Source organism: Myotis lucifugus, unplaced genomic scaffold, assembly GCF_000147115.1.
Source record: "Myotis lucifugus unplaced genomic scaffold, Myoluc2.0 scaffold_778, whole genome shotgun sequence".
Lineage (NCBI taxonomy): Eukaryota > Metazoa > Chordata > Mammalia > Chiroptera > Vespertilionidae > Myotis > Myotis lucifugus.
In genome coordinates, this window is record NW_005871826.1 from 99,588 (window position 1) to 125,950 (window position 26,363).

A 26,363-nucleotide genomic window follows, 5' to 3' on the forward strand; every position below is an offset into this window, starting at 1 on the left:
ATCCATCCATCCATCCATCCATCCATCCATCCATCCATGTATGCATCTATCCACCCACCTGCCCGTCATCCATCATTCATCACCCATATACCCATCCATCCATTCATTCATTCAACCAACATTTAAGGCCTAGCATGTGCTACTCTGTGCTAAGGAGACAGGAATACCAACATGAGGAAAAAAACAAAGACAGAAAATGTGGGTCTGGCCTCATGGAGGCACTAGCGCAGACTACCATTGAAGAGGCAGATGAATGCAGACTGTAGCTGGGTTCGCAGGCTGAGGCGTGGCCGTGGGTGTGCTGAGAGGGTGGGCGGGTGTGGCCCAGATGAAGAGGCTGAGAAAGGCCTTCCTGGGGACGGGCTGTGAGCTGGGATCTGAGGGAAAACGCTTCCGACGCGGGAGAGCGGCTCCGTGCCCTCTTCGGGGGGGCCCCATGCCTCGCTGGGGTGTGTAGATCAGGCGAGAGAGGCTCTCTGTGGGTGCTGGGCTCTCGTCCCCGCCCTTGCCAAGGAGAAGCTGCCAGGGATGGCGATGGGGCACCAGGTGTCCCGTGTGGCTCCATGGCCAATGGCTTAGTTCTCCCAGATACCTTTCTGCGCCCGAGCCTGGGCCCTAGTCTTGCTGGTGTAATAGTAGCTCGTGTGGTAAGGACAGGCCACAGTGATGGCCCGGCAGGCGCCCACACCCTGAGCTGCCGCTCCCCACCTTCTCTTGGACCCACAGATGCTGCAGAAGCTTCGCGAGGACGAGCCACAGGCGGAGCAGCCCCTGGCGGAGCTTGACAACCTGAGGCGCACGGACTGGGTAAGACGCGGCTCCCCGACCCGGGACCCCGAGGACCTGTGCCTGGAGGGCCCCGGGAGTCCTGGCTGGGGCTCAGGGCCATTCTCACCTTCTCGGGGCCCAGGCCCGACTCTGGGTCCAGCTCATGCGGGAGCTTCGCCACGGAGTGAAGCTCAAGAAGGTGCAGGAGCAGGAGTTCAACCCGCTGCCCACCGAGTTCCAGCTCACCCCCTTCGAGATGCTGATGCAGGACATCCGCGCCAGGAACTACAAGCTGCGCAAGGTCATGGTGAGCCGGCCGGGCGCCTGCCGCGCCTCCCCACCTGTGTGCTGGCCACCGCCGGGCGTCCCGTGGGAGCAGGCAGCCGTGGCCCGATTCCTAGTGTGACCGGGGGCAGGTGCGGAGGCCGCAGGATGGTCCAGGGGAATCCCTGTGGCCGCTGCCGCTGTCACCCTAAGAATTTTAAATGTGCGGGTTCATCTCGTTCTCGTGACGACCCTGGGAGGTGGTGCCACGGACCCCGTTTTCCCACGAAGAACCCCAGACGCAGGGAAGTGTGGGGCGGTGCCAGTGTGGGCACCGTGAGCAGGACCCTGGGCCACACTGACGGCCACAGGGAGGAGGACACGAGGACCAGGCCCTGAGCGCCTCCCGCCCCCGCAGGTCGATGGGGACATCCCTCCCCGGGTGAAGAAGGACGCCCACGAGCTCATCCTCGACTTCATCCGCTCCCGGCCTCCGCTGAAGCAGGTGCCAGCTCGGTGCCCTCACCTCTGGGCCCCCTTCCCGGACCGGGGGACAGCGTGGCATGTGTGCGGAGGGGGGTGCCAAGGGTTGGTCTCGATGGACGAGCCCCCAGGAGCTCACTGGACACCGTCTGCCCCCCGCTGTGTGGGGCTCCTGGTGGGCCTCCCTAACTGCCCCCTGTGCGGCCATGCCCCTGCAGGTCTCAGAGCGAAGGCTCCGCCCCCTGCCCCAGAAGCAGCGGACCCTGCACGAGAAGATCCTGGAGGAGATCAAGCAGGAGCGGAGGCTGCGCCCCGTGGGGGCCCAGCGCTGGGGCGGCCGGGGTGAGCCAGGGACCCCCTTCCTTGCCGCTCCTCCCCCCTCCCTGCACTCTTGCCCCCTGACATCCTGTCCTGCCCCCGCCACCCGGGTTTGGCTCCCCCAGGGTTTGGCTCTCTGCCCTGTATCCTCAACGCCTGCTCTGGGGACGTCAAGTCCACTTCCTGCATCAACCTGTCCGTGGCGGATGCCGGGAGCTGCGCCCAACGCCCACGGCCCCGGGTCCTGCTCAAGGCGCCCACCTTGGCGGAGATGGAGGAGATGAACACGTCTGAGGTCAGACTCCACAGGCTCCTGAGAGAGGCCAGGGAGGGGCAGGAGGGGCAGGAAGTGAGGAGGGGCTGAGCAAGTCCAGGCGCAGCGTCCAGTGCGGGGCGCCCGCTGCTCAGAGCCTCGGGCAGTGCCCTCTGCCGACGCAGGTGTCCTTCCCTGGGCGCGAGCATGGTGGACTCCGGGGTGACAGGGACAGTGGCCTTGCACCCCACCCCGTTCCTATAGCACAAGAGGGCTGCCATCCTGGGGCCGGAGGCTGAGCAGCCCCTGGTTGATGTGAAAAGCCAGCGTGTCCCAGCGTGGCTCCTGTCCGTCCTCTCTGCCTCAGGGCCAGGAAGGCCAGGTGGAGGCCAGGTCAGTGGGCTCCACTTGACGCCAGACCTTCCCGAGGCTGCAGGGAATTGCCTGGTTTGGGGGGCACTTGCCTTCCTCTGTCCAGAGGACAGTCAGGCTTGGCAGTGGCTGGAGGACGGCCCTATGGCTTCCGTGGACCCGGCAGGACCGCGTGTCCTGTGCCTCAGTCCAGGGACGGGCAGGAGGTGCTGGTGGGCAGAAGGTGAGGGTCGGGCTGGTCTGGTGTGTCCGCAGGAGGAAGAGTCCCCGTGTGGGGAGGTGACCCTGAAGCGGGACCGCTCTTTCTCAGAGCACGACCTTGTCCAGCTGCGGAGTGAAGTGGCCTCTGGCCTGCAGCCGGCCACGCAGCCCCCAGGAGGCTTGGAGCCGTCCCGGGCCCGCGCGGGCAGCATGCACACCTGGCGGCCGAGCACCCAGGAGCAGGGCAAGTGCCGCCTCTCACCCCCTTTCCCTCGCCCTCGCCCTGTCCTGTGGGTACGTGTCCCTTGGCCCACACTGTCTGCACCAGCTCAGGCAGGCGCACCCCACTTTTTTAACTTGACAACTTACTAACCCATATTCATTGCAAAACCTTTTTTAAAAACTAAAAACATGCCCACAAACCCATTACCTACAGGTAATGACTCTTAGTCTATTGGTATACAGAGAGAAAGCTGGGCGGATGGACAGATGACTGTCGGAAGATGGATGATGGATGGACACAGGGGTGGACGGATGGGCAGATGGATGGAGAGGGGAGCTGAGTGATAGGTCCTGCTAGCTGTGTTTCTGTCGGTGGGCCTGTGTCCTCAGTGAACCAGACGGGGGTGGGGGGTGCCTCCTCCTCCTTGTCGGTCAGCACAGAGGACAGATCGGTCCTTGTGGCCATGAGGTTAGTCCCACCCTTGTACAGGCTGTGCTCCACGAAATGCCACCAGACATGGCCAGGCCCCTTCGCTGCCCTCGGGGTCACCGTAGCATGTGGCCACTTTCAGGACGGTCCCATTTGGTAGTTATGACTCACTCTCTGGCGTGAAGAGGACCAGGCCAGGCGATACCTCACTGTCCCCCCAAACTCTGCTCAAAACTCAGATCCCATGGTGGGCTAGCCTGCCTTCTGCGCCTCCCTCCTCCAGTATGAAATGCAGTGGGCGGGGCCCCGAGCAGGAAGGCCCTGTGTGGCCAGCACCGTGGCTGCCGTGGCTCCATCATGGACTCCACGTTGGCTCATTCATGGGCTCAGACTCCCTCAAGGGTCCCTTGGGCCCCTGCACTGCATGGGCTGTGATGGGGTGACATGCTCTCTCTCTGACCCTCTGCCTGAGGACTCCCGCCTCCGCCATGAAACCACCCACCAGCTCCCATCCAGCGCCGTCCGGCATCTCCCTCGGCCCCTGGGCAGCCCTCCCACACCAGGATTCTGCCGGGTTGTTCTGACGTGGCTTCCAAACTCTTCCTCCAGGCCCCTTCCCTGTGAGCGTCCAGTCCCAGGCTGACCCCAGCTCCCCCCGACCCAGTGACCTGCGCTCAGCAAAGGACAGGCCAGAGGCCTCTGCGGCCGCCGACCCCAGTCACCTGTGGCTGGTGAGTGAGGGGCCTGGCTGTCCAGGGCGGCTGGGCGAGTGCACCCTTCACCCCGACAAGGCTCCAGGCAGAGGGTAGGCGTGGTCAGTGTCTGTGGCTGCTCTTTGCTTGGGCCGCCTTCTGGCCAGGTTGGTCTCTGCTGCCACCTCCTGGGCCTTCTGAGCACTGCGGCCCCCGCGGAAGGCCCTCGCCAAGGGGCACCTGCATGTGGAGTCTTGTCCCAGCTCTGTGGTTAGGCAGCAGGAGAAACCCTGTGCCTGGAGGGCTTCGTAAGGAGACGGGGGAGCGTTTTATTGGGGTGAGGCGGTCCCGACTCGGCCTCTAAGATGCAGGCCCTCCCTGCACCTCGGTCCCATCAGGTGAAATTTTGTGGCTTGTCCTGTGAAGAGTTACTGGACCTGAGCCGCGGTGTGAGATTTTATCAAAGGGGCCCCTGGCTGGCACGTGGAGATGTCAGGGGTGTGGTCTCTATCATTTCCTTGACGTTTTATCAAGAGGCTCAGAGGAGCCCTGGCCAGTTTGGCTCAATGGATAGAGCATCAGCCCGCGGACTAAAGGGTCCCAGGTTCCATTCACAGTCAGGGCACATGCCCGGGTTGCGGGCTAGGTCCCTGATAGGGGACGTGCAGAAGGCAGGTTCTCTTCATCATTGATGTTTCTATCTCTCTCCCTCCCTCTCTGAAATAAATTTTAAAAATATTTTTTAAAAGAGTCTGAAAGGAGAACAGATGTGAAAATGCTTTGGAAAGTGTAAGTGCTGTGTGAAGGCAAGGTGGTGTTGTTCTTGATATTCCCCCGCGAACGGTAATGCTTCCCCTGAGTTCTGTATGTGTCACCATTTGCTGTATGGAAATTACCCCCAGACCCAGCAGCGTAAAGCAACAAACATGTAGTGTCTCTCTCAGTTGCTGAGGGTCAGGGATCCGGCTCAGCCCCTGGGGGGCGTCAGCAGGGCTCGGGTAGACTGAGGCCAGGAGGACGGACGTTGGGGTCCTTGGGGAAGGGCACTTGTAGAGAGGGCCTGAGTGAGCCCCACCCCGGACCCTCCCACCCCAGGAGTTCAGCCACCCCGTGGAGAGCCTGGCTCTGACTGTGGAGGAGGTGATGGACGTGCGCCGTGTGCTGGTGAAGGCGGAGATGGAGAAGTTCCTGCAGAACAAGGAGCTCTTCAGCAGCCTGAAGAAGGGCAAGGTGAGGGCCCGCACCCTGCCCTGTCCCTTGCCCACCGGAGCCCTGGGTGGGGGCCTGGAGGGGACAGGACTGGACCCCGTGAGTTTTGGACTAAATCGGGCTCTAACAAGGCCTTTTCTTATAGATCTGCTGCTGTTGCCGAACCAAGTTCCCGCTGTTCTCCTGGCCGTCCACCTGTCTCTTTTGCAAGAGGTGAGCCTTCTGTAAGCACCGGGCTCGGCTGTGAATCACCATGGGAGGCGGGGTAAGAAGGCTCTAGGTCAGCTCTGCCCAATGGAACTTCCTGAGGCGGTATTGCAACCAAGGAACCGAATTTAACATTTTAATTTAATTTAATTTAATTCTAATAGCTAAGGGGTTCCTACTTTCACTTTCAGCCAAGGTGGGGTAACAGGCACCTTCTACCTGAAACAACAAAAAACAAGAACAAAAACAAAAGCCAAAATATATGAAGCAATGGCTTTCAAGACACTGGACATCAGGCAGCAAACAGGAAGACTATGGGTTAGCCCTGTGACTGCCTCAACTGCCGGGAGTTGCTAGGTCATGAGTCAGAAAATGGTCGGCTCCTTGAGCCTAGAGAACCCAGGGAGACCAGGCACCAGAGTCCCCCAGCAAGGAGTCCAGAGAGCGAGCTCAGACATGCAGAAGGTCCCCTTAGAGTACTCAGCAGAGTATCGATCAGCACATACATGCAAGGAAATGACTGAAGGCTTTTTTAATATGTATTTATTAATTTCAGAGAAGAGGGGAGAGGGAAAGAGATAGAAACATCAATGATGAGAGAGAATCATCGATCGGCTGCCTCCTGCACGCCCCCCACTGGAGATCGAGGCCACAACCGGGCATGTGCCCTTGACCGGAATTGAAGCCGGGACCCTTCAGTCCGCAGGCCGATGTTCTATCCACTGGCTAGGGCATGACTGAAGGCTTTGAAAGAATCATCCTGGAGCAGGGATTGGCAGACTCTAGCCCGTGGGCTAAATGCAGCCACTGCCTGTTTTGTAAATAGAGTTTTGCTGGGACACAGCCACTCCCATTTGTTTACTCATTATTCATTACTTAGTCACACCTAAACATTTACTGCATAACCCTTTAAAGGAAAAGTTTACTGACCCTCCCCTAAAGGTTTAAAGGAACAGTTCCATGAATAGTGTCTGCTCCCACCGGCCATGGTGGAAATGTAATTCATGGGCCTGAGTGGAATAATAATTTAAAATTTTTTACTATATATTTTTTTTATTTCAGAGAGGAAGGAGGAGATAGAAACATCAATGATGAGAGAGAATCATTGATTGGCTGCCTCCTGCACATCCCCCTACTGGGGATCGAGCCCAAAACCTGGGCATGTGCCCTGATTGGGAATCGAACTGCGACCTCCTGGTTCATAGGTCGATGCTCAAACCCTGAGCCACACTGGCTGGGCATAAAAAATGAATTTGGACAATTTGTACTAATGTGGAGGAGCCCCTGATGCATCTTTATAGAACAGTATTTTTATTGAAGTGTACTTTTTGTTAACATACACTTACATCAGGAGAATGAAGACTGTAATGCTAGCAGGGATCATCTCTGAGAAGTGGGCTTTAGAGGAGAGGATTCCATTGTCTAAATTACAATTCTGATGTTCAGATTTTCACAAGAAAGTGTTTATTTTTGAAATCAGGTGCGGGGAATAAGGGATGTTCATCACTGCTTAAAACGGAGCCTCTCCATTGAGGTCCCTGTGGTCGCTTCAGTACTCATTGGACTCCCAAATCTTGCTTTTCTTTTTACTTAGTATTACACCCAAAATAGTTCTGCCCCTCTTGGTTCTTCTTTAGCATATCGGGTCTGGAGGGTATGAGAACACTCCAGGCCCGATATTCTAGAGAAGAACCAATGAGTACCGAAGCGACCAGGGGCCCAGCAGGCGGCCAGGGCAGCTGACCGGCAGGTTGCTGGTGGGACACCTACGCGGAAGCAGCTGCTCTTCCCGGGCCTCTTCAGGGCTGACGCTTTTCCTCTTCCCTTCCAGAGCTGTCTGCACTTCCTGCAGCATAAAGGTGAGGCTCACCTGGGGTCTGAGCAAGGCCTCTAGGCATCCAGGTATTCTGCTGCTTGACAAGGGGCGGGAGGGCGGGGGGCCTGCAGTCTCCTGTCAGATGACACCACCTTCATCTTTCATCTCTCACCTCCTCCTCCCAGGCAGAATCCATTCCCACCCTTTCCGAGACTGTACAGTTTTAAAAGACCCTAGTAGGTGCTTTTTATTAACATTCCGTGTTAGTAGGACAGTGCCAAGAAACCCTTCACTTCCCCTCGAGAGTCCTAGCTTCTGACCCTGCAGCTTCCTTGAGTGTGTTTGGAGGCTCTTTATAGCAGTTCAGGTGTCTGCGTACACACATGTGCACTGAGGTAAGCGGGCAATGACATGTATAAGTGTGTCACCCATTACGCCTCAGCCCAGAAACAGGAACCTGCTTAAGAGGGATTTTCATCACCAGTTTTCAGACCCTGACTCTATATCCGGCCACTTGGCCGTGGAAAAGTGTCCACCTTGTCCCGCGTTAGGTATTTGCTGTACACAGGGCCCGACGCTAGACCCTGCATGGTGTAGAACGCACAGTGCCTGCTCCGTGCCTGGATATGAGCAGCCGTGCTGGGTGTGTGGAAGGAGGCAGGTGCCAGGCGTGGGGTGGGGGAGTGGGGGGCGTTATCCAGAGAGCTGCAGGGGCGAGTGTGCCTGGACTGTCTCTAGGGAAGCCTTTGTCCACCCACAACCCTCTGTTTGCAGATGAAGATGCCCTCCAAGAAGTTTGCACACATCCCTGTCTACACGCTGGGCTTTGAGAATCCTCAGAGGGCGACAGCTGCCAGAGCCACAGCCACACAGCGGAGAGACGCCTTCCAGTGCGTGCCTTTGCCAACCCTGTGTGCCAGGCAATGCCGGTGACGCCGGAGCTGGAGTGGGAGGTGTCCCGTTTCCTGGGACGCCCCAAGGAAACAAGACGCAGACGTCTGGGAGGGCCCTGGGGGCTGAGCAGCATGAGATGGAAACCGTGCTGGGTGGTGAGGGCCCAGGACTCAGGTTCCTCTCGAGGAAGAGCGTTTTCCAGGGTGCACTTGGTTCGGCATGTTCACTCCAAACACCGTGCGTGCCTGATGCAGGGGGAGGGGGTGTGGACGTGGAGAAATGGGTGGGGGACCTCCCTGACGCCCCGTCCCTCCCCAGGTCCCTGCAGAGGCCCCAGTGGCAGAGTGTGGAGGAGGAGTTCCCTCACATGTACACCCACGGCTGTGTCCTGAAGGACGTCTGCAGCGACTGCACCAGCTTCGTGGCTGACGTGGTGTGCTCCAGCCGCAAGAGCGTGGATGCCCTCAACACCACCCCTCGCCGTGCCCGCCAGACCCAGTCCCTCTACATCCCCAACACCTGGACTCTTGACTTCAAGTGACAGCCCTTGCTATCCCAGGCTACCTGGCCTGAGGCTTTGCAAGGTGGCCAGGCCTCTGAGGAGGAGCTGGGCCAGTTCTGGATGAGGCTGAGCGCTCCCCATCCTGAGGCACAGCTGCTAGCTGCCTCCGGAGTGTGCATGTACATATATATATATATACATATACATTTATATAACATATACACAGCCGATATATTTATATATGTTTCCTGGCCCCAAACCCATTTGGGGTCAGGCTTATTTCCAGGATCCTCCCCAGGGAGGCTGTTTCCTCTCAGGACTCCGTGGGTGGAGTGGGGATGGCATAGGATAGAAAGGGGGGCAGGCTGGAGGCAAGGGATGGTGGGGCTCCAGGGAGGACCCTGCCCCTGTGTGTGTTCTCCATCCCTCCTTGGGCAGATGTCCAGGCATGGAAGGGCGTCTTGGTCCACAGGTGAACTGGAGCGTCCTACTTGCATCTGTGCTCCCCTCTCAGGATATGGGCTGTGGGGGCACCTGGGGAGCTTGAGTGGGCTGTGATTCTCCCAGGCAGGTGTCCCAGGGCCACCCCCTTGGAAGCCTGACGCAAAACTCACTCCCTTCCCGACACCATGCCCCTGCAATGCTTTCGGTCTGGTTACCAGGAGCCCTGTAAATGTGTCTTCACGGCCACTCGGCCCAATAAAGGTGGTCTCAGGCTCCCGTCTGGGGCGTGGACTAAGGACTACCCAGCACAGCAGTGGTATGTTCTCTAAGCGCAGAAGCTGGGCTGAGGGGCCACCTGTCCCGCATCCCCCGCCGCCCCAGGCAGTCAGGATGCCCATCATGAGATGAGGGCATTCAGGCCCACTCCCAGTCTCTACCCTCAACTTCGTAATCTGGCACTTTAGTCCTATGTGGAACCAAGGGCTGCATGTGGGACAGCAAGTTAGCCTGCTGCCTGTCACCAGCCAGCCTGTGGCACCCTTTGTCCTCATCCCCCAGATCCCTTGGGGTTCGCAGGGTAAGGGCACCTCCGCCCTGCTCTTCAGGATAATGGCTGGACGGATACCTGTGCCCTGTCTGCCCATATGTGCCTGGGAGGCGACTTCTGTTGGCATCCCGCCCTGTGGGTGAGGACACTGCTTCCCTGGGATGTCAACCCAGGTCTACTGGACACCAGGCTCTAATGCCTGCCCATGGACACGGGTCCTGGAGGCCCCACTTGGGCTGCGCACAACCCTTTAGTAGCTGGATTGCAGGCAGCGGGGATTCTAGGAGACTGGGGAAGTGGCTGGAGCAGGTGGGACTGGGGAGCTTGAGGCAGCAGCTCTGTGGCAGCTGGTGTGAAGTGTTTCAGATCCAAGTGACCAGCACAGGCTGACAGACCAGCCAGGCGGTGCAGGCATGCGCGCGCACACCCCGTCCTGCCTCCCCTTCTCCGTCCTTGCCAGTAGCCTTCCTCAAACGAACTCTGGAACCACAGGCGCGAATGCAAATCCAGATTCTACCTGTGCCCGTTATTCTGAGTCCCGCTTTCTTTACCTGTAAAAGGGGGACCCCCACCTCGCAGGATGAGGTATTTGGTAGGGTGCCAGGCCTGACTCCATAGTGACAGCCGTCCCCACGCTCAAGGCTGCCATCGTCCGTCACTCCACTCCCGCTCAGGGGTTCTCAATCCTGCCTCCACGTTGTAATTCCCCAGAGAGCTTTAAAAATAACAATGCTGCACCTCGGGATTGCTTGGCCTGGGCCCTTCATCTTTATTGTAAAAACCTCCCAGGAGGTTATGACGCACAGGACCAGCTTTCCCCAACCTAGAGGAACAGGAGACCACGCGGCGCAGCAACAGCAAAAGGCAAACAGCAAGCGCATCGGGTTCGGTCTATCCCGCCCGAGGGTGGTCCGTGGGGGTGTCCCGAAGTCCGCAGCTTTGGGGAGCGACTCGGTTGGATGAGCCGATCGCTAACGAGGGGACCGTCCCGCGGGCAGCCTCGGACTCTGGCCGGAGTCACAGGCCGGGCGCGCAGAGTGGGCCGGGCCCCCCAGACCCCCAGCTCTCACCTGCGCGTCCCTCCGCGAAACAGGGTGCAGGTCCCGGTGCGGGAGGCTCGGAGCCCGGGCTCCCGCTCCCCCATCCCAGCCCCACAGCCGTCGCGGACACGTCTCCCGAAGACGCGGAGACGCCGCGGTCCGGGCACGCAACTAGCGCGAGAACACGTCCGGGCCAGTCCGCACCTTCGTAGGTGACACCGGAAAAGACCGGAAGTTCCGGAGCACGCAGCGCGCAGGCGCGACACGCAGCCCCAGCCAGCCCCGCGCCAGCGCCATCAGTGCGCAGGCGCGCGGCCGCTCTCCTTCCTGCCGGTCCGCTCCCCGTCCCCGCACGTCAGCGGCCGTTGGGTCCTATGTCACGCCGGGCCCTCCGGAGGCTGAGGGGGGAACAGCGCGGACAGGAGCCCCTCGGGCCCGGCGCCCTCCAGTTTGGCTTCCGTGATGACGATGATGCGGAAGAAGAAGGACCAAAGCGGGGGCCAGGTGGCCGGCGCCCCCGGAGCCCAGGGAAGGAAGGAGTCCGAGTCAACAACCGGTTCGAGCTGGTGAGCCGGGTGGCCTGGGGTGGGGGCGACGGGGGCGCGGTGTGTGAGGCGGGTCTGCGCGGGGCGAGGCCGTGACGTCAGGGGGCGGGGCCACCTGGGGTCCGGGCTGCAGTGGGGAGGGCGGGGCGAAGGGGGTGGGCGGTGCATGAAGTCATGGGGGCGGGGCCACGCCCGGTTCGGGCCGCAGCTGGGAGTGGGGCCGTAGTGTCCAGGGCGGGGCAGTGGGGTCTGGGCTGCAGCGGAGTGGGCGTGGTCGTCAAGTCGAGGGGCGGGGCATCAATGGGTGGGCGGGGCTTCCCTTCTCAGAGTCTTGGTGGCGGGGTGGTCCCTTGATTTCTGTCTCCACCCTGGCACTTGCAGGGTCTTTACAAACATTCACCTTTACTCCTCACAACGTGGAACAGGGTGTGCTGCTCATCGTCGCGTCCCCCGCAGCCAGGCGTCCAGCACAGCGGGGTCTCAGTGCTGGCCTCAGGCTGTAATCTTGCATGTGGGAGCCTTATCTTGTTCTTGCTTCCTTGACCTTCTTGTGTGGGCAGGTGACACGTGTTTTGCTCACCTGTGTTTCCTGCATCATGCCGGTGCCCAGCATGGGCATAGAGTCCACACTGTTCTTTCTGTTGAGGTTGAACTTGGCATAGAGGTCGTTACAAATTTGAATTCCTTAAAACACCTCAGTTTCCCAAAAGGGACTCAAAAAATAGGATTTTTTTAAAGGAAGGGAGCATGACTTCATAATAGGAAGTCAGCACCCACCTTCACCCAGAGGCATTGGTGGCACCATTGGTTGAATGCTGGGGAGAGGGTAGGTGCCAGTTTGGAGGAAATGCCCACGAGAGGTCTCATTCCAGCTTCCTCTCTTTGCTGCAAAATCTTAACCAGCCCCTGGCGCCCCAGTGCTGCTGCACAAAAGAAGGCGCCCGAGGTAGGAATTGCCCTGTTACTGGTGGAGACAGACCCCGTTTGGTAAAATTCCAGCATCTTCACATCAGGTGCTCTTTTTATAAACAAAGACTTATGGACTTGCTAGACAGACAAATGGCGCTCAGAGTGGGAAATAAGTTGTGATGTTCTGGGATTCTGCATTATGCCAGCTCTGCAGACAGGACACCAGGGCCACCTGTGCCCCAGCACTTTCTGTGGCTCATCAACTGAAGGAGCCCTGAACCAGGACTTGTTCAGACGGTTGGCACTGTGGGCTTTGAGGCATAGCATGTTCCTGTTCCTCCTCCACAATCTCAGAGTGGCCTTGAAGGTGCCCCCCAGCACCTCCTCTCTGCTCTTGCTACTGACACGCCTCTCAGTACCTCCAGGGTGCACTTGTAACAGGATGATCCGTGACGCCCTCTTCTCTCCCCTCTGTTCCTGCAGATTAACATTGAGGATCTTGAGGAGGGACCCGTGGTGAACGGGGAGAGGTCCGATGGTCTGCGCACGGAAGCTGTGGTGTCGGGGAGCAAAAGGAAGTCCCAGAGTGGAAGTGCCGAGCCCAGGAAGGATGGAGAGGTGGATGACAGGACAGGGCCCCTGGAGCAGGTGTGGGGACAAGGGTGCCCAGCCACACACACTCTGCTGTCATTTTCTGAATTTCGTCTTGTTAATGCCCAGTTGCCCCCACATTTCCTCGGGAGTTGTGATCAGATGTGCATGAAATCTTGAAGACTGGTGGACGTCACGGGTGCTATATCCGGGGTCCCCTAAACAAGTCTCCACAGCAGGAGATCCTTTTGGGAGAGTCCCCCTGCTCAGCGGGGTGCGCTCTTCATGACTGTGCATCTGGGGCGCAGGCAGGTGGACAGGGCCCTGGGTGGATGTGCCTTGAAGAAATGTGTAGGCAGGTTAGTGTTGTGTTCTCCATGGCACACGGGAGGTCCCTCCAGAGGCCTTTTGCTCATTTACTCAACACATGCTTTTGGGAGCCTCCTGGGCTCTAGGGACAAATCTTTGCTCTTGAGAGGGTGACATGGATAGACTGACAGCTACAGTTGGGGAGACCTGATGAGTGTGGGGGTGGGACAGACGGACCTAACGGGCAGGGGGGCTCCCCAAGGAGTCTTCACCCTATGATGGGAGGAGAGGCCAGGTGAAGGCATGACAGGTGTTGAGGCAGAGAGGCATGGGTGTGGGGACTGGTGTGGGGCCTGGTCTCCAGGTGGCTGATTGTGGCAGGGAGAGTGGGTGACAAAGTGAATGATGAAAGCAAAACGCTGCTGGGTGGGTATCAGAACCCTGTGAGCGTTGTCAGGTCACAAGGACGTCTGAGGTGTGTCAGGAAGAGGTGTGAGAGGAAGGTGGAGGCGGCACTGAGTCAGGAGACGGGTGGGAGGTATTTGTTGTCTGAGAGAAGTCGGTGAGGTCACAGGACATGAAGTGGGAGGGAGGGGACATCCAGCCTGCGTCCGGTGTCGCTGTGTCCCTCTGCAGCTTCTGCTTTGATTCTCAGGGTTTAAGATCTCATCCTCTCTTTACATTGACTAAGATGTGCTTCTTTTATTAGTCGAATGTGAGTGGCAAACTCCGAAAGAAGAAAAAGAAACAGAAAAATAAGAAAAGTTCTACAGGAGAAACTTCGGTATGTCTGGCTGCTACCCTGTCGTCTTCTGGCTGGTTCTCAGGAAGCTGTTTGTTTGTGTATCTGTTTGTGGCAGACCTGTCCTCCAGATTCTATGGTCACATGATTATGAAGCTTAGATCCCTTGGCCTTTCTCTTCCTATCGGCTCCCAGTTCAAAATGCTCACAGGTCTTAGATCTGCAGTTGGGCTCCATGCATTCAAGCCTCAGCACAGTCTTTAGGGGAAAATCGGCTTAGCCACTGCGTCCTGTCATCACACCGGTTTCCCTGCGTATCAGCAAGTCCTTGCCCTTCTTGTCCCGTGCCACCCTGTGGGGTTGGTGCCTGCCACACTTCTCATAGAAAGTCGGGAAGGATTCAGGGATGTCACCATGTTTTCGAGAGCACTGTTGGCACGGACAGGAAAGCAGGTTTTTATTTGATATTTCGATTCCTTCCTGCTAGGAGTGTAACTAATTCAGAAGTCAGAGACATGAAAAGGGGAAATTACCTACCAAATTTCGCTTCTGTTTGTTCGCTTCATTCCGTGAGGGTTAGAGCCCCACTCTGCCTCTGAGACGTTGCTCTTGGGCAGCAGAGCCCTCAGCCTGCTGCACCTGTGCCCTGACCGATAGCGGGTACTGAGGTGTAAATGTCCCCAGGAGCCGTGTGTCAGAAAGAATATTTCCACATTGCCCCTGTGCCTCATTGTCCCTGTGTTTGTTCCGAAAAGAGGTTGTGTCTTTGTGGCTGTTCAGTCAGAATCTCAAGTCCCAGCTCAGTTACCTGAGCAGGTGAGTGCACCTGTGAGACCAGAAATGTAGCCTGTGGTTCAGATCCTTGAGGGCTCTTCTGGCTCTGATTCTGTCTGTTCCGAGCGGCTTCCTATGAAGAATCTGTTATATGCCTGTTGTCTTTCAGGAAGCAAACGTGATTGAAAATGAGTTCTTTGTAAAAATGAGTCAGTTATTGGTTGTTATAACATGTAAAATAAAGTGAGGGTGGGGGTTAATATGTGGCTGTTTGGGGCCTTTAGGAAAATGGGCTGGAAGACATTGATCGCATCTTGGAGAGGATTGAGGACAGCAGTGGCCCTCACCACCCCAGCCCGCCGCCCCTGAGCTCGAGGAAGCACGTGCTGTATGTGGAGCACAGGTACCCTCCCCCGCGCCTGCAGATCGCGTGCCGAGGAAGGTCCTTAGGAGCAGAAGAAACTAACTGTGTTTAAAAGTGATACAAGCGCATTGTCAGAGGTTCAGGAAACAGGACAAGGAGAAGGGAAAAGGAGAGTGCCTCCATTTCCACTTCTAGCTGACGGTGTGGGAACACTATTGACTTAAGAGGTTTTCCTGGATTGTAGACGCTGGAACCCTGTCCCCACTGTAGAGGTGGGTCCTGAGTTGGTGGGAATCCCGATGAGTCCAGGTCTTTCACTGCCCTCGCTCGGCTGAGAGCAGTGGCCAGCCTCAGGTCACCGCCTGGGGCCGTGGTGTTAGGGAAAGCAGGCCCACTCGTTGTCTTGGACACCAGAATAGCTGTTTTCCTCACTGGGTTTTTATGTGACTTTCTAAAATTCTCAGAATCGTTATAAGAACTCAATTTCATTTTTCTTTTAAAATTTTCAATTCTCTAGACACTTAAATCCAGACACAGAACTGAAAAGGTATTTCGGTGCCCGAGCTGTCCTAGGGGAACAAAGGTGAGACCCACACGGGCATGTTCGCAATTAAAGGTGGGGTTCTCAACGCCACAGAAAAAACGAGACCCTCAGGGTGCCCCGTTGTGAGGGGCCTGAGGGTGGGTCAGGGAGGAGCTGGAGTGTGACTGTCTGTGCTGCTGGCTCAGGGCCTCTGTAGCTGACGTTCCAAAACCCTTAACGTGTGAACTTCCAGCCTGAACCCTCAGCAGGTTCCTTCTTGCAGCTCAGTCAGCATCACCACTAACATGAAGCTTCGGTTCTAGGACAAGTTTGACCTTTGTTAATTTAACAGTTCTTTTTTTAAAAAATGTTTTTATTGATTTTTAGATAGGAAGAGAGACGGGGAGAGAGAGAAACGTGTGTCCTTGTCCTTGTGGCCTCACCCCCTGCCCCCGCCCTGAGGTTTTGCTCCCACAGCCCAGCAGAGGTCAGGCAGTGTAGGTGAAGCGGTGCCATGTCCTGTTCTCCACAGGCCGCGGCAGAGACAGCGCGTGTACCCCAAGTGTACGTGGCTGACGACCCCTAAGAGTACTTGGCCCCGGTACGCCAAGCCAGGTGAGAGGCTTCAGAGGTGCGGGGTTGTGCGTTGGCCGACGCTGGGCACTGTTGGTGTCTGAGTCCATTGGGCCAGGTCAGTCCTCTGCAAAGCTATGTGCAGGTGTGTGATGGGGTGCCCGGCGTGGTGCCACCAGTGTTGGGGCACAGATCCCACACCAGCGGTGTGTCTTCTCGACCATGGTTTTGTGTGTGTGTGTGTGTGTTTATATTTTTCTTGATTTCAGAGAGGAAGGGACAGGGAGAGAGAGATAGAAACATCAATGGTGAGAGAGAATCATGGATCGGCTGCCTCCTGCACACCCCCAACTGGGCATCAAGCCCACAACCCCGGCATGTGCCCTGACCAGGAATCAAACCATCACCTCTTGGTTCCTGGGTTGAAGCTCAACCACTGAGCCACATTGGCCAGGCTTGACCATGTTTTTTTGTTTTTTTTTAAATATATTTTATTGATTTTTTTACAGAGAGAAAGGGAGAGGGATAGAGAGTTAGAAACATCGATGAGAGAGAAACATCAACCAGCTGCCTCCTGCACACCTCCCACTGGGGATGTGCCCGCAACCAAGGTACATGCCCTTGACCGGAATCGAACCTGGGACCTTTCAGTCCGCAGGCCGACGCTCTATCCACTGAGCCAAACCGGTTTGGCTTGACCATGTTTTAATGCAGCTTTTTATCTACCTTATTGCTTTTCCCTGTTGGTATGATATCATAGGAAGCAATCAAGTTCATTTTTGAAGTGTCACGTTTTATATTTTGTTGCAAACTAGTAAGTACACATAATTGAAAGAAAAAATAGCAATCGTGCAGAAAGGCATGGGGTGTGGGTAAGTGTCCTGTCGGGGCTGCTTGGCTGCAGGGCCTGGAGGAGCACCTGGGAGCCCTCGGGCCAGGGCAGGGTATAGGGGAGGGAGGCCCCGAGCAGGCAGAGATGGGGGCATCAGCTGTGTGTCCTGCGATAGGTGCCTTAGTGCAGTGCTAGTAAAGTGTAAGCCAAGGGTGACCGGGACCCCCTGACCTATTTCATGAAGGCACTGAAGGGAGGTGGGAGTTTCCAGGTTCATCAGCAGAAATGACCCTGTACCCCTGAAGTTGGGCACGAGAAGCAGCCAGAAAGGGCATCTGGTCATGGGTTGCATTCGTGCCTCCTCCATGCCTGCCCGGCCCCTGCACGTTGTCCTGGGTGTTGGTCCTCTGTCCACTCCTCGGAGGAGAAACATCTGTAGGAAAAGAGCAGAGAGGGTGCAGGCAGTCAGCAGGCACCTGGGACCACGCTCAGCGGCGGAACCAATGCTTCGATGCGGCAGCTCGCACTCTGCACACAGAGGTTCCTCGCCAAGAGCACCTGAGGAGCCTGCCCTGGTGTCCTCCCCAGGCTTGTCGATGCGGCTGCTGGAGTCCAAGAAAGGCCTGTCCTGCTTTGCATTCGAGCACAGCGAGGAGTACCAGCAGACGCAGCACAAGTTCCTGGCTGCCGTGGAGTCGATGGAGCCCAACAACATCGTGGTGCGTGAGTCCCACGGCAGGACGGTCCCGGGAACCATGCTCACGGGCACTGCTTCTGGGGCTCGCTGCTCTCCTCCAGTGTGGGGACCGGGCTGTGGGGAGGGGTAAGGTGGAGACACCTGGGCACAGAGTGTTGAGCACCGTGTTGAACACCGTTTGGGCTGGAGGATGTCGTGGCTTAGATGCCTGAAAGAAACAAGTGCCTAGGGGCTGGTGCCTCCTGTGTGGTCGCTGGAGGCCCCGACCGTAGCCACGGCAGCTTCCCTTCTTGCCTCGCAGGTTCTGCTGCAGACGAGCCCATATCACGTCGACTCGCTGCTGCAGCTCAGCGACGCCTGCCGATTCCAGGACGATCAGGAGATGGCTCGAGACCTCGTAGGTGAGAGCTGCTCGCACTGGCCCTGCTGCAGCGCCCATGTCCCCTCCCACGAGTGTCTCAGAGGCTGCGGCATAGATGCCATTCGATAAAGTGACTGGGGTACAAATGGGTTTCCCAGGATATTGTTAAAAGCGTTGGAGTTGTACAGCCTCGTAGATCCTAGACCATTTTTGTTACTTAAAAAGAAACCTCAGCTCTTCAGTCACCTCCCAGTCCCCAGCCCCTGGTAACCACCAGTCTGCTTTCTGCCTCTGGATTTGCCTGTTGACGTTTCTGATCATGTCTGTCTGGCTTCTCCATGCACCGCAGTGTCTCTCAGGCTGGGTGATGTTCCAGTGGGTAGTGGGCCCCATTGGTGTGCCCACCAGCACGTGACACACGGGCTGTCCCCACACTGGCCCTCGTGAGTGAGCTGCTGGGCCTGTGTGAGGGTTTTGTGAGGACGTGTGTGTGCATTTCTTTGTCTGGAATCGGTGTTGCCAGCTCGGTGATCCCTAGGGTCACGTTGGTGCAGTCACTGCCCCCAAATCCTAGTAACCTGACTCCTTCCAGAGCTTTCCTTGTTGTGAGCCACAGAGGACGGGGTTGCAGCTGCCGCACAGTGGCTGTGATGCCCTCCCCTGGTGTTTGTGTGCCCCACAGAGAGAGCGCTATACAGCATGGAGTGTGCCTTCCACCCCCTGTTCAGCCTCACCAGTGGGACCTGCCGGCTGGACTACCGCAGACCCGAGAACAGGTGAGCCGGCCTCCCCGAAGGGCTTTGCTTGCACTCACTGCTCCTTTTCCTGTGTGTTGGAGCTTTCACAGGTGACATGAGACCCAGGCAAGGGAGTGGTGGCATGGGCTGTCCACAAGGGGTCCCGCCAGGTGGCTTGAGCCAGGCATCTCACTGGGTTTAAAGCTTGAATGCAAGAGGGCTGGGGTCAAATGTGTCTGTGTTAGAAGTGAGCCTACTAAGCCACTGCGCCGTGGTGGGGTCTGTCATCGTGTTTCCTTGTATCTTTGGACAAAAGGGTCTGTGCCCGAGAGTTTAGGAAGCTCGGCAATGCCCTGTACGCAGGTGTTGTGGTTCTGGAGTGAGAAGCTGGAATCCAGCCAGACCCTGTTGCCCTGCAGTGAGCAGTTGTGTGCATGGGCCTTCTTGTCTTACAGAGACTTCTGCCGTCCTGAACTTCCGCCCCCGCTCAGGCCCTGATGGCCACAACAGCCTCCCCGCTGCCCTCGTCCTGGTCTTCAGGGCCCTGGCGGGTGGGCATGCCCTCTGTCCTGGGGCGTTCCCCCGCCCTGGAGGCCGTCCTGGGTCCCAGGCATGCTGACCCACTGCACCGTCTGCACTGGGGACTGCATCTGAGCTTCCTCCACTGCTTGTGTTTGTTAGCCTGGCTGCTCCAGTTAAATCCCTAGTTCTTTAAGACAGGCTGTAAGATACTCACATTCCAGGCATTAACCAGGCAGTAGGTGTTGATAAAAATAATGGCCTGCTGGGGTCATTGCAGTCACAGACTTGGTGCATCAACATCAGAGCTACTTTGACTGTGGAAATGTGAGGAAAGATGAAGGTTGTAATGACAGATTTTAACTCTCTTCCCATAAGTAATAACTGCAATCCTGCTTTTCACCAATTTTAGGGACTGAGACATAAGATTGTCCTGGGGCCTCACAGACAACCTTCCCATGGGTGTTGGGGTGCAAAAAAAACCCCCAAGATAAAGGTTTGAACTAAGGAGCTTGGTTTTATGTAATGGTTGCACATGTAACTCAAACAGCAAGCAGAGCATCACCTTCTCTGCAGACACAGGAACATTCTCGAACATTCACAGTGATTAGACCACACAGGAAATGCGACGAAGCGGCAGGCGCGAGGATCCTGGGCGACGTGGCTTTTCCACCTGCTGTCGCTCTGGCTCACGAGGAACTGTCTTGGGTCTAGGAGCTTCTACCTGGCCCTCTACAAGCAGATGAGCTTCCTGGAAAAGCGGGGCTGCCCGCGCACGGCGCTGGAGTACTGCAAGCTCATCCTGAGGTGAGTGTCCGCTGGGCCGCGTGCTCGGGGGCCACAGGCCCGCGACACCACGTGGGCCCACTCTGGGTTTTATCTCCCTCTGCCTCCCTGCTCGCGTGCTGCCTCCGGAAGCCTGGAGCCCGACGAGGACCCCCTGTGCATGCTGCTGCTGGTCGACCACCTGGCCCTACGGGCACGCGACTACGAGTACCTGATCCGCCTGTTCCAGGAGTGGGAGGTAGGTGGGGGTGTGCCGATGGCCTACAGAGTCCTGTCGTCCATGGACGGCTGAGGACACCATGGCGAAGGTCCCGGGAGACCCCGCCTGCTCTGCTCGGTGTCACTAGGATAGGAGCACTGAGGAGCCTTCTTGGCTACCAGGTCGACTGTGGGGGTGTCACAGTGCTTGTGCTCAGGTCGCCCAATTTCACTTCATCATGGCCTCAAACCACCAGCCTCCTGATGCAGGTCATATACTGAGGTTGCTAAGATCTGTGGCTGGAAGGAATCGACTCTTCGTGAAATTGTGAAAGAAAAAAATCACGTTATTTTTGCTGTCATACTTCAAACTACCGTTCTATTTCACTGCTATTAACCACTCACTCTGCCTGATTTATAAGTGGAACTTGAGCACAGGTACTCGTGTGCAGAAGAGAACAGTGCAGGGCTCAGGATGAGGGGAACCACTGTGTCTGTCGCTTCTGCGAAGGGAAAACCCCGGACGTGAGGTTGTCGTCGCACATTGTGCTCCCTGTCTGAGAACTCTGCCTCTGGTTTTCACCTCGCAGGCTCATCGGAACCTGTCCCAGCTCCCAAACTTTGCCTTCTCCGTGCCGTTGGCGTATTTCCTGCTGAGTCAGCAGGCAGACCTCCCAGAACAGGAGCTCAGCTCGGCGAGGGAAAAGGCCTCTCTCTTGGTGCGACAGGCCCTCATCATGTTCCCTGGAGGTGGGTGCTGCCAGGCCTGCCCAGTGGTAGTGAAGCTGAGTCTGAGTGGTTTGGTGTTAGGATGTCTTTTGATGTTGGTAGTTTGAGAAGAAGTTACCTTCTGAAGGAGGGGTGGCATTTTCTGAGGGGCAGGGAGTAAGCGCCTGGACTGGGGAAGTGGGGACGGGAGGGGCCGCCAGCCAGCCGGGCTGCGCTTTCTTGTCTGCAATGCTGCTGCTCACCAATGTGAGGGACTGAGACGGAAGATTATTCTGGGGCCTCCCGGACAAGCTTCCCATGGGCGTCGTGGCAGAGGTGTGCGGGCTCGTCCCTGGGTGGCAGTCAGCAGCTTCCCGCACATCCTGAAAGGGAGTGTGGCCTGGGAGGGGAGCTCGCTGTTGTCCCCCTCCCCCCGCCCCCGCATCCCTACGCCACATGCAGCTTTACAAGGAGGCAGCAGCCCAGATTCCCGCCTCGGGCTGATGTTCCAGGGCAGGGAGACAGACAGTGGGACGTGTGAGGTGGTGCTAGAGGGGAGATGGGGCTCTGGGGTGGGAGGAGGCCGAGCCGCTCAGGCTCCCAGCACACTGCACCCTCAGCCACCCCAGCCCTGCACACACGCCTTGGCCTGGCCGCTCTGAATACTGGCTGCCCAGCAGGCTCAGGGAGCCGACCCTCCCATCCCTCTGCTGGAGCCGTGGCTGTTAGTGTGGAGGGGGGTGGTCTGTAGCCAGGCCCCCTGCCTGGGGCTGTTGGCACACAGCAGGGGGTTCGGGTGGAGTGTGGAGCCCTGCACCTCAGAACTGCCAGTGGTGCCCCTGCTCACTGGGCTGCAGAGGTCCGTGTCCTTCTGTGAAGCTGCTTCTGTGTCAGAACGGAGCTTGATGCTACTTTAGCCCATTCCTGGGGAGTCACTGGGAAGACGGGGTTCTCCCTTATGAGGGGGCTGCCGTGGGGTGGGGTGTGTGGTCTTTAGGATGAGAACGTCTGGCATCCATGCTTGGGGATCACAGGTGGGTCCCCTTAGATGCAGACGGGGCCCCTGGGAAACAGCAGGACAGAGGACCCTCCTTCAGAGGTGGCCCCTTGTGCGTGAGTGACCCATCGGCCTCTGCTTCCTCCTGCAGTTCTGATGCCCTTGCTCGAGTGCTGCAGCGTTCGGCCGGACGCCGCCGTCGCCTGTCACCCCTTCTTTGGACCCAATTCCGAAATAAGGTAAAGACTGGAAGACCCCCCAAGGGGCACAGGTGTGGCATGTGCATAGTACAGGCTGTCTACATGTCTGCGGGCCTGGCCTGTTGGACGTGGAGCCCAAAGCACAAGGCTTCCCGATGTGGGGGCAGGGCGTGGGTGCCCGATGTTCTTTCTGTATTTTTTGTTCCTGTTAAGGAGCTCATACTTAGTGACGACCACGTGCGATATTCAGAAGTGAGCACCTGCGCCCCACCTCTGGGCAGTGGCATATCCCAGGTTGGCAGCCCTCTGGGCAGCCTCCGCTCACTTCAGGCTTTGGGCACACCCTGGCTGTGCCCAGCATGTGCCAGCAGGCACCTGGAGGCCTGGACCTGGGTGGGGGGATATGCTTACAGGCCCTGCCTTCCCGCAGCCAGCCCCCTGCGCTGAGCCAGCTGGTGAGCCTGTACCTCGGGCGGTCCCACTTCCTCTGGAAGGAGCCCGCCATCATGAGTTGGCTGGAGGAGAATGTCCGTGAGGTCCTACAGGCAGTGGATGCTGGGGACCCCGCCGTGGAAGAGTGTGAGAACAGGTGAGACGGGCTGGGGCAGCTGGACAGCTTTTGGCCTGATAGGTCCACAGGAGAAAAATGAGGGCGCTCTACTCGGGAATCTCGATCATGAATGTGGGTTTGAGGAGGGCTCCATTCCATGACTGTCCTTTTTCTCCCCGGGCCCAGGCGGAAGGTGCTCTACCAGCGTGCGCCCAGAAATATCCACCGTCACGTGGTCCTCTCTGAGATCAAAGAAGCTGTGGCTGCGCTGCCCCCGGTAAGGAGCGGGGCTGCAGTGGGAGCTGGTGGGAGCTGGCCCCTCCCCTCAGGGCCTCGCAACCTATAGTCTACTGCTCTGAGCTGCTGACATCCTGGGCAGAGATTGCGGCATTGTGTGATGGTGATGGTGTGTCCCACCCTCACCCAAAGCCTGGGGCACAGTAAACACAGCTTGGTCGCTGGGGTCACTCCAGCAGAAAGGCCCAATCCAGACCAGAATCTGCTGACAGGCCGCGGAGAGTGGAGCAGAGGCACAGCACAGGGCTCGGCTGCATCTCCGTTCTCTGTCTCGTTCTGCAGGATGTGACCACGCAGTCTGTGATGGGCTTTGACCCTCTGCCTCCTTCAGATACCATCTACTCCTACACCAGGCCAGAAAGGTACCTGTCCACCGCTCCTGGTGCCTTTGCATTCTGGCTCTCAGATCAGTGCTTCGGGCCGGGGACTTGCTGCCTCCTCCAGACACAGGCTCTCAGAGCAGAGTGATTTGGGGTCATGGGTCAGCGTTTCCAGGCGTGGGTGCTTTCCATGTATTTGTGTGACTAGAGCATCGCTCTGTCAGGTTCTGTGGCAGGTGCTGCACATACAGTGGGAAGCAGTAAGGACACCTCTGCCCTGGTGGCATGTCCAGTGCAGTGGGGGAAACACGTCAGGTATAGAATCTGGAAACTGCCACCAGGAACTGCTGAGAGTGGAGGGTACACTGAGATTTGGGGTGCCCTAGCCAGGTAAAGAGGTGACATCGGAAGGTGGCTGGGCCAGGGAAGCAGGGCCACGTCCACAGCTGCTGGGTGTGTGTGGACGGCTCCCTTTTTCCTTCTGGCCTTTAAAGCTGAGGAATTGCCTTACCCAGAGCCCTCACCATGTCCTAGATCTGGAAGAGGCACCAACAAGTGGTCCCACTTAAGGGAGCATGAGCTTTCAGATCTCAGAAGAGCACGTTTTGTAGAAGTCCCTTTTTCCTCACCAAAGTATAAGGGTTGGATTGCTTATTCATAGGTAACAGTTCCCAGTAAACTGCCCCAGTGGAAATTATTGTCAGTGTCCTAGGCTCGGGCTGGACCTCTTCGCACTGAGGAGTGGCTGTAGCTTCAGTGACTCAGCATTGTCCCCCCCCGCAGCCGTGTAGACCTTGGGCTTTCAGAGCAAATGAAGGTCACTGCGGAACAGCACCTCCGTGTCTCCCAGAGCTGGGTCGCAGCACCTCATTTCACCAGGAGGGGCCTTCCCTTAACACTTGCCCTCGAATCGCTTTTTTTTTTTTTTTTTAAAGATATAGTATTTTTATTTATTTCAGAGAGGAAGGTAGAGGGGGAGAGAGAAAGAGAAACATCAGTGATGAGAGAGAATCGTTGGTCAGCTACCTGCATACCCGTACTGGGGATCGAGTCTGCAACCCAGGCATGTGCCCTTGACCAGAATCAAACCCAGGACCCCTTCAGGCCACAGGCTGATGCTCTATCCACTGAGCCAAACCAGCTAGGGCCGCTTTTTTTTTTTAAATTGATTGTTAGAGAGAGAGAAACATCAGTGTGAAAGTGAAACATCAGTCACCTGCCTCCTCCACACACCCCACTAGGAATGGAGCCTGCTGCTATCTGGGCATGTGTCCTGACTGGGAATCAAACTGGCAACCTTTTAGTGCACAAGACAACACCCAGCCAACTGAGCCACCCTGGCCTGGGCCGGAACCTCTCTATGACCAGTTTCCTAGACTCCTTCAGCTTGAGTGCTGAAGAACACTTTGCAACCAAATCTTTGCTTATAAGCAAGGCACCTGGCTGTGGTGGGCTATGCTTTCCACTTGGTTCAACAAGCCAGGCTATAAAGGGCCAGCCCCTGGCTCTGGAACAGTCTCCCCGTTGCTGGGTGCCGGCAGTACCCCTGAGCTGACTGTGAGTTGTGGCTGCCTGCCCCTGGGGCTCCAGGCCCCAGCTCAGCCCCGTCTCTCCAGCTGCGGCCTTTCTGTCTCTGCTTCATTTCCTCACTGTTCTTTCTCTTTCAGGCTGAGCCCCGTCAGCCATGGAAACACAATCGCCCTCTTCTTCCGGTCACTTCTGCCCAGTTACACCATGGAGGTAGGTGAGCTCACCTGGCCTCTCTGCTGGCCACCGGGTGCAACAGGCCCCTTCAGGTGTGACTGTCCAGAGCCAGCACTGCCAGCAGCAGGGGCACCCAGTCTGCCTAGGAAGCTGGGCGTGGCTGCCAATGGGACACAACACCCCTCAGTCAGCAGGGCTGCTGGATCCCACTCTGGTGGCCTGGCCTTGTTAGGTAGACGCGTGTATATGGCTTCCAGGGGCTGCTGCCTCGACAGGTCCTGAGTGAGCTCCGTGGGCGTGCCGGGGCCCAGAGAGCCCTGCTCAGATGGGTCTCGTTGCCACAGGGGGAGAGGCAAGAGGACGGAGGGGCCGAGGGACTGGACCACAACCAGGGCCTGAACAGGCTGATGCTGGCTGTGCGAGACATGATGGCCACCTTTCACTTCCATGACCCAGAGGCTCCGCATGAGGACCACGCCGAGGGGGACGGGGAGTGGGACTGAGCACACAGCTGCCACACCCACACTGTACAATTATGTTCCTGATTTGTCTGGTCAGAATTGACCAGTTCCCTGAAGTAAAAATGCCATGTCCGTCTGCCTCCCTGTCTCTCCTGTACACGTGAACGTTATGCCTGCGCATGTGAGCTCTTTCCCAAGCTGGGTCAGTGCCCAGCGTGAGGCAGGGGCCCTGTGTGCTTCTGTCGGCCCTGGGGCAGGTCCAGGGCGGGAGAGCAGGCACCAGGTCCCCGGGCTGGGCACACAGGCGGGTCTTTCCAGTCTGACACAACGTTTTTATTGGAAAACACTGAGTCGGGAGCCTGCGAGATGATGGCTCAGGAATGGACGGCAGAGATTGGGGGCATTTGATCTGCAGCGTGACCAGAACATGGAGGCAGGCTTGTTGGCAGCTGAGAACCACACCAGGCTGCTGTGACTCGGGAGCCTGTTTGGTTCTGGAAGGATCCAGGGCACTGAGGTTGTGAACTGGAAGCATCCTGTCTGCAGGGCACCCTCCCGGCCCTGACCTCCCCACGTTCAAGGGAAACCAGACCACCTTTGAACCAAGGGCCAGCCCTTCCTGAGATCCCACTGCGCAGAGAGCCACGGGGCAGGCTGCACACTGCACGGCTGTGAGCCTACCCCGCTGGTGTGGCTGGGCTGGACACATGCACCCCTTCATTGAGCTGTCCATGCCCCGTTTCCCCGTGGAGCTCACTCGCATACTGAATGCTCACATGTTGCGTGCCCACTGTGCGCCTCTTGGTGCTGGGGAGACAACAGTAACAAGACTGAGGGACTTCCTGTTCTCACAGCCTCCTCACGTGTGAGTCAGGCTCGTCGTCTCATGGTGGGACGCGCTGTTGTGTCCATTGCGTTCCTCACGCCATCTCCCAGGGCACCAGAGAGCGAATGACTCAAATGGCCTCGGGATTATCTGTGATTTCCGGAGACATCTCCCCCGT

The 26,363-nt window shown here is 57.5% G+C and overlaps 2 protein-coding genes across 6 annotated transcripts in view; both read left to right on the top strand.

Annotated features, from left to right (window-relative positions):
* The window catches only part of SPIRE2 (spire type actin nucleation factor 2), a 15,901-nt gene extending 6,518 nt beyond the window's left edge, over positions 1 to 9,383 (top strand). Inside the window, exons 3-14 of one of the 2 annotated variants that reach the window (XM_023747004.1) lie at positions 727 to 807; positions 911 to 1,075; positions 1,451 to 1,537; positions 1,734 to 1,857; positions 1,959 to 2,128; positions 2,714 to 2,903; positions 3,921 to 4,042; positions 5,099 to 5,233; positions 5,358 to 5,425; positions 7,251 to 7,278; positions 8,010 to 8,164; positions 8,448 to 9,383. In XM_023747004.1, the coding sequence (XP_023602772.1) occupies positions 727 to 807; positions 911 to 1,075; positions 1,451 to 1,537; positions 1,734 to 1,857; positions 1,959 to 2,128; positions 2,714 to 2,903; positions 3,921 to 4,042; positions 5,099 to 5,233; positions 5,358 to 5,425; positions 7,251 to 7,278; positions 8,010 to 8,164; positions 8,448 to 8,670 (1,548 nt within the window). In that variant the 3' untranslated portion in view covers positions 8,671 to 9,383. The remainder of the gene's footprint in view (positions 1 to 726; positions 808 to 910; positions 1,076 to 1,450; positions 1,538 to 1,733; positions 1,858 to 1,958; positions 2,129 to 2,713; positions 2,904 to 3,920; positions 4,043 to 5,098; positions 5,234 to 5,357; positions 5,426 to 7,250; positions 7,279 to 8,009; positions 8,165 to 8,447) is intronic. The other variant, XM_023747005.1, reaches the window with a different exon arrangement.
* A 1,569-nt stretch (positions 9,384 to 10,952) lies between these two features.
* TCF25 (transcription factor 25) lies at positions 10,953 to 25,499 on the top strand. Of its 4 annotated transcripts, none has more exons than XM_023746978.1 (18): positions 10,953 to 11,228; positions 12,600 to 12,764; positions 13,726 to 13,800; positions 14,817 to 14,935; positions 15,414 to 15,479; positions 15,952 to 16,034; positions 17,413 to 17,543; positions 17,823 to 17,922; positions 18,565 to 18,658; positions 19,853 to 19,945; positions 20,057 to 20,162; positions 20,713 to 20,872; positions 21,979 to 22,066; positions 22,458 to 22,616; positions 22,764 to 22,854; positions 23,157 to 23,236; positions 24,862 to 24,934; positions 25,156 to 25,499. In XM_023746978.1, the coding sequence occupies exons 1-18, from the start codon at positions 11,037 to 11,039 to the stop codon at positions 25,399 to 25,401; spliced, it is 2,121 nt and encodes a 706-aa protein (XP_023602746.1). In that variant the 5' UTR covers positions 10,953 to 11,036; the 3' UTR covers positions 25,402 to 25,499. The 4 variants fall into 4 exon arrangements, with proteins under 4 accessions (XP_023602746.1, XP_023602747.1, XP_023602748.1 ...); XM_023746979.1 differs by having other exon boundaries at positions 12,600 to 12,734; XM_006106167.3 differs by having other exon boundaries at positions 10,954 to 11,228; positions 25,243 to 25,499.
* Positions 25,500 to 26,363: the final 864 nt, after the last annotated feature.

What these genes read in the sequence shown, in the direction of transcription:
- TCF25 (XM_023746978.1), top strand. Translation starts at nt 11,037, where the DNA reads ATGTCACGCCGGGCCCTCCGGAGGCTGAGGGGGGAACAGCGCGGACAG. An exon ending in GCCCCGGTACGCCAAGCCAG is followed by an intron (nt 16,035 to 17,412) that starts GTGAGAGGCTTC and finishes TGTCCTCCCCAG; the next exon opens with GCTTGTCGATGCGGCTGCTG. An exon ending in TACTGCAAGCTCATCCTGAG is followed by an intron (nt 19,946 to 20,056) that starts GTGAGTGTCCGC and finishes TGCCTCCGGAAG; the next exon opens with CCTGGAGCCCGACGAGGACC.